This window comes from Salvelinus namaycush, chromosome 21, assembly GCF_016432855.1.
Source record: "Salvelinus namaycush isolate Seneca chromosome 21, SaNama_1.0, whole genome shotgun sequence".
NCBI classification, from domain to species: domain Eukaryota; kingdom Metazoa; phylum Chordata; class Actinopteri; order Salmoniformes; family Salmonidae; genus Salvelinus; species Salvelinus namaycush.
In genome coordinates, this window is record NC_052327.1 from 56,700,464 (window position 1) to 56,717,963 (window position 17,500).

The 17,500-nt window shown below is 40.5% G+C and overlaps 1 protein-coding gene across 1 annotated transcript in view; it reads left to right on the forward strand.

The window, feature by feature from the left end:
* Window positions 1-6,221: 6,221 nt before the first annotated feature.
* LOC120065995 (CD82 antigen-like) overlaps window positions 6,222-17,500 on the forward strand; it is a gene marked incomplete at its 3' end in the record, with an annotated part of 41,987 nt that continues 30,708 nt past the window's right edge. The window contains exons 1-2 of the mRNA XM_039017035.1: window positions 6,222-6,301; window positions 16,598-16,670. Of these exons, the coding sequence (XP_038872963.1) occupies window positions 16,608-16,670 (63 nt within the window). The remainder of the gene's footprint in view (window positions 6,302-16,597; window positions 16,671-17,500) is intronic.

Below are 17,500 nucleotides of genomic sequence, written 5' to 3' on the forward strand. Positions count from 1 at the left end.
AAAACCCCCCCCAACTAGGACTCCCTTCAAAACACGGCCTGCTATAGGACGACATTCAACAACACGGCCTGCTATTGGACACACTTCAAACAACACAGACTGCTATAGACGAAGTCTTCAAAACACGGCCTGTATAGGACGAAACTTCCAAACACGGCCTGCTATTGGCTACTGTTGTTACTACTGTTGTTAATACTGTTACTACTGTTGTTACTACTGTTGTTACTACTGTTGTTACTACTGTTGTTACTACTGTTGTTACTACTGTTAATACTGTTGTTACTACTGTTGTTACTACTGTTGTTAATACTGTTGTTACTACTGTTAATACTGTTGTTACTACTGTTGTTACTAATGTTGTTACTACTGTTGTTACTACTGTTGTTACTACCGTTGTTAATACTGTTACTACTGTTGTTACTACTGTTGTTACTACTGTTGTTACTACTGTTGTTACTACTGTTGTTACTACTGTTGTTACTACTGTTAATACTGTTGTTACTACTGTTACTACTGTTGTTAATACTGTTGTTACTACTGTTGTTACTACTGTTGTTACTACTGTTACTGTTACTACTGTTGTTACTAATGTTGTTACTAATGTTGTTACTACTGTTGTTACTACTGTTGTTACTACTGTTGTTACCACTGTTGTTACTACTGTTACTACTGTTGTTACTACTGTTACTACTGTTGTTACTACTGTTGTTACTGTTGTTACTGTTACTACTGTTGTTACTACTGTTGTTACTAATGTTGTTACTAATGTTGTTACTACTGTTGTTACTAATGTTGTTACTACTGTTGTTACTACTGTTGTTACTACTGTTGTTACTACTGTTGTTACTACTGTTACTACTGTTGTTACTACTGTTGTTACTACTGTTACTACTGTTGTTACTACTGTTGTTACTAATGTTGTTACTAATGTTGTTACTACTGTTGTTACTACTGTTGTTACTACTGTTGTTACTACTGTTACTACTGTTGTTACTACTGTTACTACTGTTGTTAATACTGTTGTTACTACTGTTGTTACTACTGTTACTGTTACTACTGTTGTTACTAATGTTGTTACTAATGTTGTTACTACTGTTGTTACTACTGTTGTTACTACTGTTGTTACTACTGTTACTGTTACTACTGTTGTTACTACTGTTGTTACTAATGTTGTTACTAATGTTGTTACTACTGTTGTTACTACTGTTGTTACTACTGTTACTACTGTTGTTACTACTGTTACTACTGTTGTTACTACTGTTGTTACTACTGTTGTTACTACTGTTGTTACTACTGTTACTAATGTTGTTACTAATGTTGTTACTACTGTTGTTACTACTGTTACTACTGTTGTTAATACTGTTACTACTGTTGTTACTACTGTTACTACTGTTGTTACTACTGTTGTTACTACTGTTGTTACTACTGTTGTTACTACTGTTGTTAATACTGTTGTTACTACTGTTGTTACTAATGTTGTTACTACTGTTGTTAATACTGTTACTACTGTTAATACTGTTGTTACTACTGTTAATACTGTTGTTACTACTGTTGTTACTACTGTTGTTACTACTGTTAATACTGTTGTTACTACTGTTGTTACTACTGTTGTTACTACTGTTGTTACTACTGTTGTTACTACTGTTACTACTGTTGTTACTACTGTTGTTACTACTGTTACTACTGTTAATACTGTTGTTACTACTGTTGTTACTAATGTTGTTACTACTGTTGTTACTACTGTTGTTACTAATGTTGTTACTACTGTTGTTACTACTGTTGTTACTACCGTTGTTAATACTGTTACTACTGTTGTTACTACTGTTGTTACTAATGTTGTTACTACTGTTGTTACTACTGTTGTTACTACTGTTGTTAATACTGTTGTTACTACTGATGTTACTACTGTTGTTACTACTGTTGTTACTACTGTTAATACTGTTGCTACTACTGTTGTTACTACTGTTAATACTGTTGTTAATACTGTTGTTACTACTGTTGTTACTAATGTTGTTACTGTTACTAATGTTGTTACTAATGTTGTTACTGTTACTAATGTTGTTACTAATGTTGTTACTACTGTTGTTACTACTGTTGTTAATACTGTTACTAATGTTGTTACTAATGTTGTTACTACTGTTGTTAATACTGTTACTAATGTTGTTACTAATGTTGTTACTACTGTTGTTACTAATGTTGTTACTAATGTTGTTACTACCGTTGTTAATACTGTTACTACTGTTGTTACTACTGTTGTTACTACTGTTGTTACTACTGTTGTTAATACTGTTAATACTGTTGTTACTACCGTTGTTAATACTGTTACTACTGTTGTTACTACTGTTGTTACTACTGTTGTTAATACTGTTAATACTGTTGTTACTACTGTTGTTACTACTGTTACTAATGTTGTTAATACTGTTAATACTGTTGTTACTACCGTTGTTAATACTGTTACTACTGTTGTTACTACTGTTGTTACTACTGTTAATACTGTTAATACTGTTGTTACTACTGTTGTTAATACTGTTGCTACTACTGTTGTTAATACTGTTACTACTGTTGTTAATACTGTTGTTACTACTGTTGTTACTAATGTTGTTACTGTTACTAATGTTGTTACTAATGTTGTTACTGTTACTAATGTTGTTACTACTGTTGTTAATACTGTTGTTACTAATGTTGTTAATACTGTTGTTACTAATGTTGTTACTAATGTTGTTACTGTTACTACTGTTGTTACTACTGTTGTTACTACTGTTAATACTGTTGTTACTACTGTTGTTACTAATGTTGTTACTGTTACTAATGTTGTTACTAATGTTGTTACTGTTACTAATGTTGTTACTACTGTTGTTACTACTGTTGTTACTACTGTTGTTAATACTGTTGTTACTAATGTTGTTACTGTTACTAATGTTGTTACTACTGTTGTTAATACTGTTACTACTGTTGTTACTAATGTTGTTACTGTTAATACTGTTGTTACTAATGTTGTTACTGTTACTAATGTTGTTACTAATGTTGTTACTGTTACTAATGTTGTTACTGTTACTAATGTTGTTACTGTTACTAATGTTGTTACTACTGTTGTTAATACTGTTGTTACTAATGTTGTTACTGTTACTACTGTTGTTACTAATGTTGTTACTACTGTTGTTACTGTTACTACTGTTGTTACTAATGTTGTTACTGTTACTAATGTTGTTACTGTTACTACTGTTGTTAATGTTACTAATGTTGTTACTACTGTTGTTACTACTGTTGTTACTACTGTTGTTACTACTGTTGTTAATACTGTTACTAATGTTGTTACTACTGTTACTACTGTTGTTACTAATGTTGTTACTGTTAATACTGTTGTTACTACTGTTGTTAATACTGTTACTAATGTTGTTACTAATGTTGTTACTACTGTTGTTACTACTGTTGTTACTAATGTTGTTACTGTTAATACTGTTGTTACTACTGTTGTTAATACTGTTACTAATGTTGTTACTAATGTTGTTACTACTGTTGTTACTACTGTTGTTACTAATGTTGTTACTGTTAATACTGTTGTTACTACTGTTGTTAATACTGTTACTAATGTTGTTACTAATGTTGTTACTACTGTTACTACTGTTGTTACTACTGTTGTTACTGTTGTTACTACTGTTACTACTGTTGTTACTACTGTTACTACTGTTGTTACTGCTGTTGTTGTTGTTACTACTGTTGTTACTACTGTTCCATTTTCTGCCATCACGTTATTAATGTAAATGTGAGTCTGTGTTCAAATGATGGATGCATAGTAGGGATGTTCCTCTTGAAGGTGCAGTTTCTCCTGTCAAATCAGCATGTGTACATACATTTAATAAAAAATATGATAAATAACACCCATTTTAGATTTTTCTAAACTAATCCAATCGGTTAGCAGTTGGCCTTATTGCTCCCGTTGCTGCGCTGGTTGTTCTAGTTTAGATGGTTTAAGTTGTCTCATTTATAAACTTTCATTACCTTGGCAGTCATTCTAAATTCAGGTTGCGGGTGATTTTAAAAGTTTACATTTTTTGGGGATATCCTAACTCTGACTGGATTCCATTAGAAATGACACATCCCTCTGCAAGCCATCATAATGTGACCTGCCTGGTGTGGCCTGCAAAAGCAGGAGTTTCATTTCAATTATAAAATATTTAGGCACTCACTTGGTGAAGGCCACAAGGACTGGAAGTCATGGAATGCAACAACCATGTCTCTGTTGGTAGCAAACAGGATCATGGGTGGTACTGCCAACTGCCATTTACTCCTGAGGTGCTGACCCTCAACAACCACTGTGACCTGTTGCACCCTCGACAACCACTGTGACCTGTTGCACCCTCGACAACCACTGTGACCTGTTGCACCCTCGACAATCACTGTGACCTGTTGCACCCTCGACAACCACTGTGACCTGTTGCACCCTCGACAACCACTGTGATTATTATTATTTGACCCTGCTGGTCATCTATGAACATTTGAACATCTTGGCCATGTTCTATTACAATCTTTTGTTTCTGTACAGCACTTTGAGATATCAGCTGATGTAAGAAGGGCTTTATAAATAAACATTTGATTGATTGATTGATTGATACTGGTAACTCTAAAATTCACTCAAAACCCACCGTGAGAAATATGAAAATACGACTTTACACCCTACAGTGTTAAAACAACACCCCAAAAACCTTTTTTTAGAAATACATTTTTGCCACTCAAAAGGAACAAACGCCTTTGTCACGGTGGTGATTACCCTAAGAGTATGAAAGATGGAGTATGAAAGAGTATGAAAGATTTTTTTTTGGGGGGGGGGGGGGGGGGGCGGCCCAAAAAAAACAAATATAAATAAAATTCCAAAAGTAGACGTTTGTTAGCAATGCGCATGCCATCTCTTTTCTGTGTTTGAGTCAATCAATGTTGCTGCTTTCCATACAGGTCTTTCATACTCTTGGTTGTTGCTGCTTTCCATACAGGTCTTTCATACTCTTGGTTGTTGCTGTTTTCCATACAGGTCTTTCATACTCTTGGTTGTTGCTGCTTTCCATACAGGTCTTTCATACTCTTGGTTGTTGCTGCTTTCCATACAGGTCTTTCATACTCTTGGTTGTTGCTGCTTTCCATACAGGTCTTTCATACTCTTGGTTGTTGCTGCTTTCCATACAGGTCTTTCATACTCTTGGTTGTTGCTGCTTTCCATACAGGTCTTTCATACTCTTGGTTGTTGCTGCTTTCCATACAGGTCTTTCATACTCTTGGTTGTTGCTGCTTTCCATACAGGTCTTTCATACTCTTGGTTGTTGCTGCTTTCCATACAGGTCTTTCATACTCTTGGTTGTTGCCTGCTACCCCACATCTGAAACACAATTTCTTCCAAGAGTATTGTTTAAAAAAAAATCTCAGAGGACCTGACCAAATTCACATAGACATTTTTTTGTTATAGCTCTGTCATTCGCATTGAAAGTCTAAAAAGTGGTAGATATGTTCTATGTGCACTATTTCTATGCTTCCCTTCCTGAAGTTTCATTTTTGCTTATTTTACTTTTGTACAACAGCTTCAAACAGCTGAAAAATAATAGATTTTTGCTTATTGGAAAATATATTTCATGGCGATTTTAGATGGTACAATGTGTGTGTGTGTGTGTGTGTGTGTGCGTGAGGTTTAACCTAATGGCAGCTAAATAGCTCCCCTGTGCTGCTGTTTACATTACAATGTCATGAAGCCTGATTTTTTTTTTTTTAGTCATGGTGGAATATTTTACATATCTTATAATAACAGCTATAGGAATGTGGTACTATCATGTCGTATGCACTTTAAATATAGATGATTTTATGTAAGAGTGATTATGTTAAATATTAAGTGAGAATTTTTTAACGACTCATGCATGAACAAGAGTAGGCTTATTTCTACATTTTTAAAGGCCCTCACCTACACAAAATAACCTTATAGTTTTATTTATAGGACAGTAAGAACAACATAAAATGGAAACATTTAAATTATTATGTTAATTGCAATAATTATTTATTTGCAGAGAAAAACATTTGTGTTGCGTAGGCCTATAATAATACGATTTTTTTTTCGAGCAGTAAAGGGATTTATTAAGGAAGTTACCCATGTCTACCGCACGGTGGCGGTCCAACACGCTTTTCCATCCCACACACGTCTCTCTCTCTCTCACCCACACACATCCCGTTCAGTCACACAGTCAGTCACACACACACAACGGGACAATCGAGAAGACGGAGGTCCGCTACAGCTAACCGTTAACTCCACATTTTACACCAAAAAGTAAGTATTTGTTTATTTGTGCGATTGTCAGATGTTTAGCTAATATTATTAGACGAGGTGAGCTACGTTTCCTTGCTTTTTTTTATGACCCCGTTGTATTCGCTTTCTAAATAGAACTTCTATAACTTTTGCCCTGATAACAAGCTAGGTATAAAGTAAGCTAAAGTTATTTTATCTAGCTAATGGACTTTGTTTAGCTTTAGTTAGATTATATTTGAGTTACTGTAAAAAGATAACCCGGTAATTTTAGGGCGAATTTGCTCAGTAAAATGGAGTCTAGGGGCTGTTCTGGCTAGGGGCATTATTGCTTGATTATACTAAACGTATTTGTATAGTAGCTATCTGAATTATTAATCCATCACTGACACTTTAAAAAGAGTGATGTTTTAGGTCCTTTGCTCAATGGTTATGATCTCAATCTTGCTTTGTGAAGTGGATGGTAGACGGACTCATCCTGTTCCATGACTGTACTGGGAGGCTTGGCGCAATAATCCTCAAGTGTAAAAAGGGATTCTGTGTCCATGTCTCCTCCACTTTTCCCTGTGAGCCAACAGTTGTTGCTGTTAAGAGCTGGGGACTATCATGGTATTAAGAGATTTTAACCCCGGGGGGTTGTATACCCTGCCAGGGTAATAGACTCAGTCACAGATGTGTATATAGGTCAGATCGGTGTGTGTTTGTTCTATAGGCCACCCTCTGAAGCGATGTTAAGTGTGTGTGTGTGTGTGTGCGTGTGTGTGCGTGAGAGAGTTTGGCATCAGAGCTCCTGTGGTCTTGGTTTACAGCAGGGCTGAGGCTGAGCGGGTAGCTGTTCATTTATTGCCACAGCGTTATTGACACACACACACACACACACACACACACACACACACACACACACACACACACACACACACACACACACACACACACACACACACACACACACACACACACACACACACACACCACCGTCGTAATCCTGGGTAGCACCCCTGTATCCCCATTGAGAAACAAAACACACACTGATTTCATCTATCGGATTGCCCCCACGTTGTGTGTGTGTTTGTTTGTTTGTTGGTGTGCCCCCTCTAGCTTACTACAAGCTTCACAGTGTGAAACTGACCCCCCCCCCCCCCATGCCAAACCTTTTTTAAAGAGGGAAACCAGGCCAATGCAAAAGGAGCCATGCTGTAATATAAATACGACCCCTTGGTCTCTGTGTGGTGACATATGGCAGCTTCGAGAGGACCTTACTTGTTTTCTGAGTGCATAGTTGCACACACACTACCATTCACTACTTTTATGTTTTTCAAATAAGGATCTGTGCTTTGCTTTGCCGTACCCTGTTGCTGGCTGTAGCTTATTCTCTTAGGGATACAAACCAGACAGCCCAGGCTAAATCTAGGCTAAATTGTGAGTTTCCACCCTCAGTGATGGTCACGAACAGAACTAACATTTCTCTTTTCTTGTTTGGGACAGTAGGCCTACTGTATATTAGGCTTAAAGGCCCACCCCGTAATTCAAAAAACAGCCCCGCCACTTGGTTTCTTATAAAGCTTAGGGCTAGGGATAGAGAAATGTAGCCTAACCACTCTCTAAATATGAACTTTAAATGGTTGGCACCATGGCATGGTCGACTTGAGATGTCAAGAAGGCAGAGTAACGTCCTGTCGTGGACAGACCTCTTCCCATTTTAACAACCACTGAGTCTATATGTTTTGACCATGACAGATTGATATCTAGGCTTACACCCAGCAGTTTAGTCTCCGCAACTTGCTGAATAGACACATTATTCAATACTAGATCTAAATGAGGTTTAGCGTTGAGCGAGTGATTTGGCCCAAAAAATTATACTTTTCGTTGTTGAGATATTTAGCACCAGCCTATTGTTAGTTACCCATTCTAAAACTGACTGGAGCTCTATGTTAAACCTATTGCTAGTTACCCATTCTAGAACTGACTGGAGCTCTATGTTAAACCTATTGTTAGTTACCCATTCTAGAACTGACTGGAGCTCTATGTTAAACCTATTGTTAGTTACCCATTCTAGAACTGACTGGAGCTCTATGTTAAACCTATTGTTAGTTACCCATTCTAGAACTGACTGGAGCTCTATGTTAAACCTATTGTTAGTTACCCATTCTAGAACTGACCGGAGCTCTATGTTAAACCTATTGTTAGTTACCCATTCTAGAACTGACTGGAGCTCTATGTTAAACCTATTGTTAGTTACCCATTCTAGAACTGTCTGGAGCTCTATGTTAAACCTATTGTTACTTACCCATTCTAAAACTGTTAGTTATTTTACTGTTGCAGCCAACGTCTATGCTGTTGAGTCGTCAGCGTACATAAACACACAGGCTTTATTCCAGGTCAGTGGAAGGTCATTAGTAAAAACAGAAAACAATAATGGTCCTAGCCGGCTGCCCTGCGGTACACCACACTCATCTGAACTTGCATGAGAGAGGCTTCCATTAACGAAACCCCTCTGCTTTCTATTAGATAGGTAACTATCAATCCATGATAAGGCAGAGGATGGAAAGCCATAACACCTACGTTTTTTCAGCGATAGGTTACGATCAATGACATCGAAAGCTCTCACAATCGTATTACTATCAATTACTTTCAGCCAATCATCAGTCGTTTGTGTCAGTGCCGAGCATGTTGAGTGCCCTTCCCAATAAGCACGCTGAAAGTCTCTTGTTCATTTCGTTTTCTGTAAAATAACTTTGACTAATGGTTTCAGGCTTGTTTGAGTAATTCAGTCACTGAGTGTTCTTACAATCAACAGATGCACGCCTAACGTGACTCATAGGTCTAGATGATTGCTTTATGATGGCTGTTTTGTTCAACAAGGTGATTTGATATGTCGCTGTAGGGAATTGGGAGTACTACCTTCTATGGCTTCAGTTCTGGTTCTGTCTTCAGTGTCATACCAGTGTTTCCGCTGCAGTCATTTAAGCTGTGGCATGGTGCCACGGCAAAATCATTTCCGCCATGCTAAACAAATATGGAACATGAAACAATATTTCTGCCGAGGCACACTTTGAAGATGCTAGAACAGTTCACATGTACTTTTCCTCTGCAAACAAAACGAGTTTTGAATAGAAAAATCTGTCCACACCGTAAAATAGTTGAACTATTTGCCTGTGATAAATATTCCTCTCGAGGCGCATTGACATTACGAGTGCCATAAGGAGGAAGACATGCATTCTGACAAGTAGTCGATACACAACAATTCTTGTATTCGTGGGGAAAACGAGGGGGATCTTTCCGTTCCTACTTGTTTTCCCCCCCCCCTCAACTCCTAAATATGAACTGCACCATTTAAAAGTTTTTATCAGAGTACATAAGGGGAGAGTGGGGCTGAATGTAACACCGGTCAATTGTAGGTTACTTGGGGGGTAAAACGCCACGCTACCTCAAAATATTTTTTTTTGGGGGGGGGGGGGGTGATTTAAAAAATGTGTTGATACATTTTTAATTGAGCAAGAGTAGTGGCAACCAGGGAAAGTGTTGGGGGGGATTGTGACATGAAGTGGTTTACCCTAACAGTAAGGCCTACATTATATTCACTGTGTTTATGCAAGTTTTTTCGGACATCAAATTCATCAATAAGATGCTAACTATATACTGAACAAAAATATATACGCGGCACGCAAACAATTTCAATGATTTTACTGAGTTACAATTCATCTAATGAAATCAGTCAGTTGAAATAAAGAAATTAGGCCCTAATCCATGGATTTCACGTGACTGGGCAGGAGCACAACCATAGGCCCACCCACTGGGGAGCTAGTCCCACACACTGGGGAGCTAGTCCCACACACTGGGGAGCTAGTCCCACACACTGGGGAGCTAGTCCCACACACTGGGGAGCTAGTCCCACCCACTGGGGAGCTAGTCCCACACACTGGGGAGCTAGTCCCACCCACTGGGGAGCTAGTCCCACACACTGGGGAGCTAGTCCCACCCACTGGGGAGCTAGTCCCACACACTGGGGAGCTAGTCCCACACACTGGGGAGCTAGTCCCACACACTGGGGAGCTAGTCCCACACACTGGGGAGCTAGTCCCACCCACTGGGGAGCTAGTCCCACACACTGGGGAGCTAGTCCCACCCACTGGGGAGCTAGTCCCACCCACTGGGGAGCTAGTCCCACGCACTGGGGAGCTAGTCCCACCCACTGGGGAGCTAGTCCCACCCACTGGGGAGCTAGTCCCAGCCAATCAAAATTCGTTTTTCCCCAGAAAAGGTTTTTTATTACAGACAGAAATACTCCTCAATTTCATCAGCTGTTTGGGTGGCTGGTCTCAGATAAACCCGCAGGTGAAGAAGCCAGATGCGGAGATCCTGGGCTGGTTACACGTGGTCTGCGGTTGTGAGGCAGGTTGGAAGTACTGACAAATTCTCTAAAACAATGTTGGAGGCGGCTTATGGTAGAGAAATGAACATTACATTCTCTGGCAACAGCTTTGGTGGACATTCCTGCAGTCAGCATGCCAAGTGCACACTCCCTCAAAACTTGAGACATCTGTGGTATTGTCTTGTGTGACAAAACTGCACATTTTAGTGGCCTTTTATTGTCCCCCAGCACAAGGTGCACCTGTGTAATGATCATGCTGTTTAATCAGATTCTTGATATGCCACACCTGTCAGGTGGGTGGATTATCTTGGCAAAGGAGAAATGCTGACTAACAAGGATGTAAACAAATTTGTGCACCAAATTTGAAAGATATAAGCTTTTTGTACGTATGGAACATTTCTGGGATCTTTTATTTCAGCTCATGAAACATGTGACCAACACTTTACATGTTGCGTTTATATTTTGGTTCAGTATAGTTAAATTTGTAACAAAAAAGAGCATTTTTATAGACAGACTTGAAAGCCAGATCAGTGATTATTAAACTATTTTGATAAAATAATGGTTGTGGAAGGCTTATATTTAGCCTAGGTATACAGAGAATTCAGAAAGTATTCAGACCTCTTGACTTTTTCCACATTTTGTTACGTTGCAGCCTTATTCTAAAATTGATTACATTGTCCCCCCCCCCCTCATCAATCTACACACAATACCCCATAATGACATCACAATACCCCATAATGACATCACAATACAGCATAATGACATCACAATGCCCCATAATGACAAAGCAAAAACAAGTTTTTAGTAATTTCTGCACATTTATTATAAATAAAAAAAAATGAAATATCACATTTACTTAAGTATTTTCTCAGTAGTATGTTGAAGTGTCTTTGTGATGATCATCTTCACATACTCGCTCGTCCTCTTTGAGGTAAGAATCACGGCTAAATATTAGGCTACTTATAATACAAAGCCAGTTTGGGTCAAAGTTCAGGAAAGCAGCGCCATTTTTGTTTTGGATCTCCATTCAACAGGTAAATAAATCATAACGTTTCTCTTTTTTCCTACTGAAAGCCACAGAGAGTAGACCTAAAAGTCAGAGTCAATCTTACCTGATCTTACAGTTGACTGATCTGTGCTGGTCTTTACCCTGTCTGGATTAACAGTTCAGCCACGCTTTGACAATCCATTGATTGTAGCAGACTATCTTTACGTCGATCAGGTTTGAAGAGGAAGTCATCTGTAGGTCTAGCCTACTCCTTCACCAATGTGCTGTGACCAGTTGTACTCAGCTGCTGATGGTAGTGTAGGTCCGGACGTTTTCTGGTTTTGACAGATACTAGTAGATTTTCTATTTAACCTTTATTTAACCTTTATTTAACTAGGCAAGTCAGTTAAGAACAAATCCTTATTTTACAATGACGGCCTAGGAACGGTGGATTAATCTGCCTTGTTCAGGGGGCAGAACTAGGCAGTTAGCTCGGGGATTCGATCTAGCAACCTTTCGGTTACTGGCCCAACGCTCAAAGCACTAGGCTACCTGACGCCCACCTAGATACTTGATGTAGTATCAATAGCTCACTAGATCAAAGCTTTGGCCTTTACCTCCTTCATACCAATTGGGTTTTATGTCTGTTTGGATTGATATGTAGGCTAGTCTGTGGTGGTAGGCTAGTCTGACTGGGAGTATCCTGTGGTGGTAGACTAGTCTGACTGGGAGTATCCTGTGGTGGTAGACTAGTCTGACTGGGATTATCCTGTGGTGTTAGGCTAGTCTGACTGGGAGTATCCTGTGGTGGTAGACTAGTCTGACTGGGAGTATCCTGTGGTGGTAGACTAGTCTGACTGGGATTATCCTGTGGTGGTAGGCTAGTCTGACTGGGATTATCCTGTGGTGGTAGACTAGTCTAACTGGGAGTATCCTGTGGTGGTAGACTAGTCTGACTGGGAGTATCCTGTGGTGGTAGACTAGTCTGACTGGGAGTATCCTGTGGTGGTAGACTAGTCTGACTTGGATTATCCTGTGGTGGTAGACTAGTCTGACTGGGATTATCCTGTGGTGGTAGGCTAGTCTGACTGGAGGTACCCTGTGGTGGTAGACTAGTCTGACTGGGAGTATCCTGTGGTGGTAGACTAGTCTGACTGGGAGTATCCTGTGGTGGTAGACTAGTCTGACTTGGATTATCCTGTGGTGGTAGACTAGTCTGACTGGGAGTATCCTGTGGTGGTAGACTAGTCTGACTGGGAGTATCCTGTGGTGGTAGACTAGTCTGACTTGGATTATCCTGTGGTGGTAGACTAGTCTGACTGGGAGTATCCTGTGGTGGTAGGCTAGTCTGACTGGAGGTACCCTGTGGTGGTAGACTAGTCTGACTGGGATTATCCTGTGGTGGTAGGCTAGTCTGACTGGGAGTATCCTGTGGTGGTAGACTAGTCTGACTGGGATTATCCTGTGGTGGTAGACTAGTCTGACTGGGATTATCCTGTGGTGGTAGACTAGTCTGACTGGGATTATCCTGTGGTGGTAGACTAGTCTGACTGGGATTATCCTGTGGTGGTAGACTAGTCTGACTGGGATTATCCTGTGGTGGTAGACTAGTCTGACTGGGATTATCCTGTGGTGGTAGACTAGTCTGACTGGGAGTATCCTGTGGTGGTAGGCTAGTCTGACTGGAGGTACCCTGTGGTGGTAGACTAGTCTGACTGGGATTATCCTGTGGTGATAGGCTAGTCTGACTGGGATTATCCTGTGGTGGTAGACTAGTCTGACTGGGATTATCCTGTGGTGGTAGACTAGTCTGACTGGGAGTATCCTGTGGTGGTAGACTAGTCTGACTGGGAGTATCCTGTGGTGGTAGACTAGTCTGACTGGGATTATCCTGTGGTGGTAGACTAGTCTGACTGGGATTATCCTGTGGTGATAGGCTAGTCTGACTGGGATTATCCTGTGGTGATAGGCTAGTCTGACTGGGATTATCCTGTGGTGGTAGACTAGTCTGACTGGGATTATCCTGTGGTGATAGGCTAGTCTGACTGGGATTATCCTGTGGTGGTAGACTAGTCTGACTGGGATTATCCTGTGGTGGTAGACTAGTCTGACTGGGAGTATCCTGTGGTGGCAGCTTGTCATCTGAAACATGAAGCTTGTTTTTTTGTGTTTTTTTTCTCCTCAAATGATAGGTTCAGGCTCTTCAAATAACCACCATGGCTGCTTATAGCCAGGCCTAGGCTATATTCAGTGGTGTCAGGAAAAGGACTGGTGATGCAGAATGTTTTCTTTTGGTGTGTGTTGGAGGAGGAGACACTGAGAATTAACCTAGAATTAAGCTAGACTTAAACTGGAATTAACCTAGAATTAACCTAGCCTACTTCCAGGATATGTCCCAAATGGAACACTATTCCCTATATAGTGCACTACTTTAGACCAGAGCCCTATTGTACCCTATTCCCTATATAGTGCACTACTTTAGACCAGGGCCCTTATAGAACCCTATTCCCTATTATAGTGCACTACCTTAGACCAGGGCCCTTATGGAACCCTATTCCCTATATAGTGCACTACTTTAGACCAGGGCCCTTATAGAACCCTATTCCCTATATAGTGCACTACTTTAGACCAGGGCCCTTATAGAACCCTATTCCCTATTATCGTGCACTACCTTAGACCAGGGCCCTTATGGAACCCTATTCCCTATATAGTGCACTACCTTAGACCAGGGCCCTTATAGAACCCTATTCCCTATATAGTGCACTACTTTAGACCAGAACCCTATAGAACCCTATTCCCTATATAGTGCACTACCTTAGACCAGAACCCTATAGAACCCTATTCCCTATATAGTGCACTACTTTAGACCAGGGCCCTTATAGAACCCTATTCCCTATATAGTGCACTACTTTAGACCAGAGCCCTGTAGAACCCTATTCCCTATATAGTGTACTACTTTAGACCAGGGCCCTTATGGAACCCTATTCCCTATATAGTGCACTACCTTAGACCAGGGCCCTATAGAACCCTATTCCCTATATAGTGCACTACTTTAGTCCAGAGCCCTATAGAACCCTATTCCCTATATAGTGCACTACATTAGATCAGGGCCCTATAGAACCCTATTCCCTATATAGTGCACTACTTTAGACCAGGGCCCTATAGAACCCTATTCCCTATATAGTGCACTACTTTAGACCAGGGCCCTATAGAATCCTATTCCCTATATAGTGCACTACTTTAGACCAGGGCCCTTATAGAACCCTATTCCCTATATAGTGCACTACTTTAGACCAGGGCCCTTATAGAACCCTATTCCCTATATAGTGCACTACTTTAGACCAGAACCCTATAGAACCCTATTCCCTATATAGTGCACTACCTTAGACCAGAACCCTATAGAACCCTATTCCCTATATAGTGCACTACTTTAGTCCAGAGCCCTATAGAACCCTATTCCCTATATAGTGCACTACTTTAGGCCAGGGCCCTATAGAACCCTATTCCCTATATAGTGCACTACTTTAGACCAGGGCCCTATAGAATCCTATTCCCTATATAGTGCACTACTTTAGACCAGGCCCCTTATGGAACCCTATTCCCTATATAGTGCACTACTTTAGACCAGGGCCCTTATGGAACCCTATTAAAATATGAGCCCTATATTTGAATGCGACATTCCATTCCTGTAGACTTGTTGACTGTTTTGAATATTTGTTATTTATTGCAGCAGCAGCAGGAAGTGAAATCGAGCCTGCTTCCAGTTCCATAGAGACTGTTAGGCCCCAGGGGGCGGAGAGCTGTTAACCACAGTACTATGTTGAGCATACAGGTGTTTCTCTATGGAAACACAGTTTCACAGTCACACAGTCTCTTAATAGGACACCGTGAGTGAGAGAGAGAGAGAGAGAGAGAGAGAGAGAGAGAGATATACTGTGTGGCGTCTGCTGTTTGTTGAACATTTCTCAGAATGTTTAGCTTCTTCCAGTGTACTTGGAGTAGCTCGTAACCATGGTAATTTAAACAGTTGATCCTGGTTACGGGGTTGCTATGGTGACGGTAGTAAACGCTTTCGTATAGCTCCCATCACCAAATGTGATGACAACGATCTGCTCTGTCCTGTTGATTGTCAGTTTTAGTCTTTCAGGTGGTCCTTGTTCAAGTCTGTCTCAGGAAGGGTGTTCCTCTGGTTGGTCAGGAGAAGTACATCTAAACCAGTGCTAATATGTTGTTGTTACAACCATCTTCTTACAACCACTTATTGTATTACAACCACTTATTCCCAGAGGCCTGCTGGGAAACCTCTTACAGGCCTCTCTCTGTCTCTCTCTCTCTGTCTCTCTGTCTGTCTCTCTCTCTCTGTCTGTCTCTCTCTCTCTGTCTCTCTCTCTCTGTCTCTCACTCTCACTCTCTCTCTGTCTCTCTCTCTCTGTCTCTCTCTCTCACACCCTCTCTGTCTCTCACTCTCTCACTCTCTCTCTCACACATAAACTCACATACTCTGACCAAGTGTGTTCAAAGCAATCCTACAGGTAGGGTGGCTAACAGAGACCCACAGGCACACAGAGGACACTAATAAATGGATATTGTTTTCTAAAAGTGGACAGTGAAACTTTACTTTTGGAACAGGGACACATGAACACAGGGACACGTGATATAAGGTGATACAGGGTACTGTATGTCTGTTGATAAGGCACTATGTTGATGCTGCTTCTCTCTCTCTCAATTTAAGGGGCTTTATTGTCATGTTAACATTGCCAAAGCAAGTCAAATAGATACTAAACAAAAGTGAAATAAACAAAACAAAAAAAAGGAAAGTAAGCATTAAACTCAGACGTTCCAAAAGAATAAATACATTTCAAATGTCATATTATGTCTATAAAAAGTGTTGTAATGATGGGCAAATAGTAACTAACAGGAAGTACCTCTCTCTCTCTCAACATCTTCTTCTCTGTTGCAGAAGCGTAACCATGGGGAAGGGATGTATCACAGCAACCAAGTACTTCCTGTTCCTCTTCAACCTCATCTTCTTTGTAAGTGACATCACTCCTATCATTACTTGTCTGAATAGAAGTTGTTCATGTTTTCACTGCCATTTGAATACCGTAGGCAGTTTGTAAATGGTAGGCTGTAAGATAGTTACAAAGGTAAATGTTATCTGCCAACCTGAGAAGGGTCTCTTACCTGACAGAGGATCCTCCCTTTAAGAGAGACCTGACAGAGAATCCTCCCTTTAAGAGAGACCTGACAGAGGATCCTCCCTTTAAGGGAGACCTGACAGAGAATCATCCCTTTAGAGAGACCTGACAGAGAATCCTCCCTTTAAGAGAGACCTGACAGAGAATCCTCCCTTTAAGAGAGACTTGACAGAGAATCCTCCCTTTAAGAGAGACCTGGCAGAGAATCCTCCCTTTAAGAGAGACCTGACAGATAATCATCCCTTTAAGGGAGACCTGACAGAGAATCCTCCCTTTAAGGGAGACCTGGCAGAGAATCCTCCCTTTAAGAGAGACCTGACAGAGAATCCTCCCTTTAAGAGAGACCTGGCAGAGAATCCTCCCTTTAAGAGAGACCTGACAGAGAATCCTCCCTTTAAGAGAGACCTGACAGATAATCCTCCCTTTAAGAGAGACCTGACAGAGGATCCTCCCTTTAAGGGAGACCTGACAGAGAATCCTCCCTTTAAGGGAGACCTGACAGAGAATCCTCCCTTTAAGAGAGACCTGGCAGAGAATCCTCCCTTTAAGAGAGACCTGACAGAGAATCCTCCCTTTAAGAGAGACCTGACAGAGAATCCTCCCTTTAAGAGAGACCTGACAGAGAATCCTCCCTTTAAGAGAGACCTGACAGAGAATCCTCCCTT